Here is a 5315-nt window from a genome sequence, read left to right on the forward strand (position 1 = left end):
TTGCAACGACACATTTATGTGGCCAAGTGTAAATGGAAACGTTTTAACAAATCAGACAGATATCCGATCAGCGAAAACGCATGAAATGACCAGGTGTAAACAGGCCCATAGATTTTAATCACCTCCAGGGAACAAGGAAAACACACGTAGCAAGGGTAGACATATACAATTCCGGACAAGAGAGAACAGAACGGGCTAGAACTCAAATAGGGCAGATAACGAGGGGCAGACAGGTGAGGAGGATAACTAATAACAAGGTATAGTAACTAATATAACTAAATGGGGACAGGAACAGGAAGGACCAAATAAGGGCATGGAAGGCACATGGGGAGCAAAACACACAAAACAAGGAACAGAGTCTAACACTAGCTTGGAGATGAGTTGGGGGTCATTTTAGATGACCTTTCAGGTGTTTTTAATTATAAAAACCTTTATAATCTATAATAGCATTAAACTTATTTAATGTTTCCTATGAACCATGTTTTCTTGGGTATCAAGACGGGGTAATTTTGTGGGGTATAAACACATTCATTCAACAGAATCTCTGCTTGGAGATAGTTACCTGTAATATTCTGGCCAAATTAAAGATACACTGTGTAGGAATTTTGCACATGTGATAATGTAAGCATCATTAATGACCCCTTATGTTCAATAAACAAGGGAGAATGAGCACTTGTGATCATAATTTAATAAATTTAGGAGCACCTTCTGATCAATGACAAAAATTAACCTTCCCATTTTGAGGTGATATTTGACTCCTTAAAGGGTTAGTTCACCCAAAAATGAAAATGCTGTCATTAATTACTCACCCTCATGTCGTTCCAAACCCGTAAGACCTTTGTTCATCTTCGGAACACAAATTAAGATATTTTTGATGAATATTTTGATTCGCAGGGGCACTTTTGTAATAGCATTTTTTTCTAACCTTGTTATTAAAGGGGTCATATGATGCGATTTAAATTTTTCCTTTCTCTTGGTGCATAAAGAAGATCTGTAAAGTTGCAAAGACTAAAGTCTCAAATCCAAAGAGATATTCTTTATAAAAGTTAAGAGTCAACCACGCCTACCTAAAACGGCTCGTTCTAACACGCCCCCACACGTCTACATCACAATGTGGGAAGATTTGCATAACGCCGCCTAAATGTTCACGCAAAGAAAGAAGGCGTAACTTTTATTCTCACTGTAGTATTGTTGTTGCCGCCGCCGCCTCCGCCATGTCGTGAAGGCGCTGTGTGTTTCGATGTGAAAGCGAAACTACTTTGTTTGGCCTTCCAAAAGAGGACTATATCCGCTTCGTCATGCCTAGAGCTGATCCGTGCTGGTCGCTGAGGAAATACATCAACTTCGCACTGTGGATCGCCAGATCGGCTTTCACCGTGGACGAAGCTGAGTCCAGCCCGGGGTCGTCACATGTGGTTGGTCGTGAATCCGCCGGCCGTGCCGTTCTCAAGCCCGCCCGCCTCCGCTCACTCAAGCCGGCCTCTGCTCACTCTAGGCCTCCGACCTCCACTCACTCTAGCCTAGAGGTCTGCATTTCCGCGTCTCTCCCGAATAAAACACGGTAGCGGTTGGTAACTCTGGTGTAAATTGAACGGGAGCGGGCGGTCTAACAATATCCCGTTCCCGACGTCCATTTAGAACAGCATATCTGCGCTTTATTCTTATTGACCACCGGTACAGCTTGCACTCAGGACTGTTACGCACGCGCTGCACGCATGCTTTAAACCTCACACGTTTTATTTGCGTGGTCTGTGCGCAGCATGTGCATAATGATGCTTAGAGCAGGCTGTACCTGTGGTAAATATACGGCCCTCAGACAGAACAGGCAGGTTGTCGATGAGTGACAGAGCAGAATAAGGATGGAGCAAAGTGAGGATGCGCTATCGAATAAAAATAGCTAATAGGCTATTTTTGTACAACCTATCAGACTACACTTTTAGTTGTCATCCTATCTCTCTTTCTTTCAGTAGCGGAAATTTAAATGTGAGATTCTGGAAACGAGATCTAAATTTAGCGGGAACGGTCGGGTCGGGAAGAAAATTATTCCAAGCGGACAGCGGGTGAACAAAGAGTGAATATATAGTGGGAGCGGGTGGGTGCGGAATAGAACCTTGCGGGAGCGGGACTAAAAACAGTCCTGCGCAGACCTCTACTCTAGCCCGCCGTGCGTGTTTTGTTGTGAAAGTGAAACTACTTTGTTTGGTCTTCCAAAAGAGGACACGACTAGAAATCAGTGGTTAAGTTGTATTTACAACACTGTTCCAGAACAGTTCAACCCAAATATTCAGATGTGTGCAGCACATTTTATGGAGGACTGTTTCCTGATCCTGGTAGAGTAGACTACAATGCCGGCTGTTCTGACTCACAGACTGTAAGTACTTTTTTATATTTTATGGATTTGCCACTGATCATTCAAATGCGAGTTTTGAGTAGAGTAGCGCTTGTAGTTTGTAATTTCTCCGATCAAAAATGCAGACATGGTTTTATGTTTACGCGGCGCGATGCAATGCAACGCGTAAAAAGACAGTATAAGTTATTATAATCCATAATTATGTCCCCACTGGGGGGACAGACCCCCAGAAAAGCAGACCCACCTCGCTTTTCAGACCGATGAGCTTTGTAAAAATCGACGCGTTTCAGAAAGGCGGGGCATAGAGGAGAAACAATAATGTACAGTATGTGGAAAATAATGTGTTTTTTGAACCTTAAACGGCATAAACGCATTTCATTACACCAAATACACAAAATAATGTTTTAAATGCCCCTTTAAATGTCAACTTTAATGTCAAATTCATAAATTTATATTATAAACCTTTTTAAAAACTGTAATGAAACAAATAAACAGAATTAGAATAAGACACAATCGGGAAGAATCAAATGAAATCAGTATCAACAAAATTCATCTCTGTACTACAGAGGCGCACAGAAGAACACAAAATTGGCATTTAGGTATATTTATAAACTGTTTGAGGAAGATGAGTGTAATGTTTAAATATAAAGTTTTGAATATAGAAATACTAAATGATTCAAATAACTATTATTTCAAAATGAAACTAAAACCATCAGTAGGTGGGTCAATCAGCTGATTCATTCAGGAACAGAGCAAGTGACTTAATGAATGGGACATTGAATCATCGACTCACTAGATTCGTTCAATAATTCATTCATAACCAAAACAGCGCTGTGTTTGCTTGGAGATGCCCAGCGGCTCAGCTGTGACTTTGTTTGGAACTATTTTCACTAACGAAATACAGCTAAAACAGAGTTCCTAAAATGTAAGTCACTTAATATTAACTGCTTGTTTATTGAACTGTGATATAAAATCAGTAACACATTTGCAAACACTATTTATACTTATTAAAAAGCTGTCACTCATCTCAGTTCATGACGATCTCACAAACTTGTTATAATCAATTAAACTCTACACTGCACAATTAGTCTTATTTACATTGTGTCTACACTTTGTTATAATGAGAGGATAACTCAGCACTGAACAAATACTCCAGGGTTAATTAATTAAATTAATACAGCTTTATCCATATAACATTGTCTGTTATTGCATCTGTTAAAGTAAGATGTTAATATTTTCTACAAAAATCACGATTCATCCTAGATAATTTACTTGAAGCAGTCTGCTTGCTGTGTCTGTTCTGTGAGCAGGACACGCACCGATAGAGAAGCATTTCTATTGGCTGCAGTCTGCAGGTATTATGGCCAATCACAAAAGCATTGCGCATCCCGCTATGTTTTTATTATAATATATTGCACTTATGTGTGTTTCCTCCAAATCAATATTATTTCGCTTTCTTTCCTTAAAAAGGAACTAGAAAAACTTTATTTAAATTTAAATCAAAGACTTAAATTAAATATTATTATTAATTATCATTGTTTTGTTAGACTGACACATTTTTTTCAAAACTTCTGAGTATATCATCAAAACCATGAGGCTGAAATTTGTGGGCAGATTTAGTAACACATTCTGGCTTAGTGTAAAGTCAGTTCACATATGGGCCGGTTCAGTTAGAGATCCACAGATCCCCCTGCCAACAGCCAACTCCAGCATATACAACACTTGCATATAAACAGTATAAACTTTATTGTGTATGTGTATGTCAAGGAGAGAATAAAAAGAATATACTGATGTCTGGGACCTACCTGGTAGCCATTGAGGTCAGTAAAGAATCGATCTTTGCTGTTCAGATCTGAGGTTATCCTCATTGCAATTTCACGGTTGGTTTCGCCTCTTATATCTACAGTGTTACAGATCTCAACAGACTGACCCTCTACACCTATGAGAAAGAAGGAAAGAAAGACAGGGGTCAAAATAGCTGAATGAGCACAGGCAACAGAAGAAGGACTGGATATCGTTTTCCTCCACTTTCATACTATAATTTCTGTCAAAGCATCAACTGTATCCAGAGGTGTGAAGAGTACCTAAAAACCATACTTGAGTAAAAGTACAGATACCTTACAGTGAAAATTACTCCACTACACGTTATAAGTCACCAATTCCAAAACAACTTGAGTAAAAGTCTTAGAGTATCTGATTTTAACAGTACTTAAGTATTTTACTTATACTAAATATAGGCTCAAAGATGCACTAGTCAAAGAGACATGCCAGTGAAAAACTGTAACGTTGTGGAGAAGCTGCGGAAAACAGGAAGAGGTAAGGATCTATGTGCTGGTATTTCATGGAAAAACTAGAACAAACAATAAGGAAAAAACCAAAGGGAACAAAGAACAGAATGACTGGCAAACAGACAACCATTACATTCGACAACTCACAAGGAGCTAAAGAAAAGCTAGGGCTATATATACACAACGGGGGAATAACAAGCTTAACAAGACAAGACACGCCTGGGGAGACTAATCAAGGGGAATCAATGAACAAACGGACTACAAACTGACTACAAACACCACGGGAGACAGGAAGTGACATAAAAGTCCAGGGCAAGGCACAGAGAGCATGAAACAAAAACAAGAAAGAGTTTATTTTTGAGGAGAGCAATCACGTTTATTTTCTAAATCCAAAATAAAGCTGAACACCTCAAAATTACAAAACAAAACAAACAAACAAAAAACAATATCTTTCAAAAAGGTCTCTTCAGTATAATGGATAAATAAAAATGTTAAGTAAAATTAAAAAGCCAAAGCCTTCTTGCACTGGCTGTACTGGTTTGGGCCTCATTGCCGGCTGCAGTCATGTCCTCATCTCATATATAAAACACCAGTGATTCACAAATACTTGCTAAGGAACTCGCATTCACATAAAGTAGCCTTGTTGAAAAGTTTGGGTGAGTAAGGGCAAAACGCAG

At 39.1% G+C, this 5315-nt stretch overlaps 1 protein-coding gene across 1 annotated transcript in view; it reads right to left on the minus strand.

The window, feature by feature from the left end:
• man2a1 (mannosidase, alpha, class 2A, member 1) overlaps window positions 1-5315 on the minus strand; it is a 105283-nt gene that overhangs the window by 29100 nt on the left and 70868 nt on the right. The window contains exon 17 of the mRNA XM_016490515.1: window positions 4156-4289. Within this exon, the coding sequence (XP_016346001.1) occupies window positions 4156-4289 (134 nt within the window). The remainder of the gene's footprint in view (window positions 1-4155; window positions 4290-5315) is intronic.

The sequence above is a fragment of the Sinocyclocheilus anshuiensis genome, unplaced genomic scaffold, assembly GCF_001515605.1.
Source record: "Sinocyclocheilus anshuiensis isolate Anshui unplaced genomic scaffold, SAMN03320099.WGS_v1.1 scaffold246, whole genome shotgun sequence".
NCBI classification, from domain to species: domain Eukaryota; kingdom Metazoa; phylum Chordata; class Actinopteri; order Cypriniformes; family Cyprinidae; genus Sinocyclocheilus; species Sinocyclocheilus anshuiensis.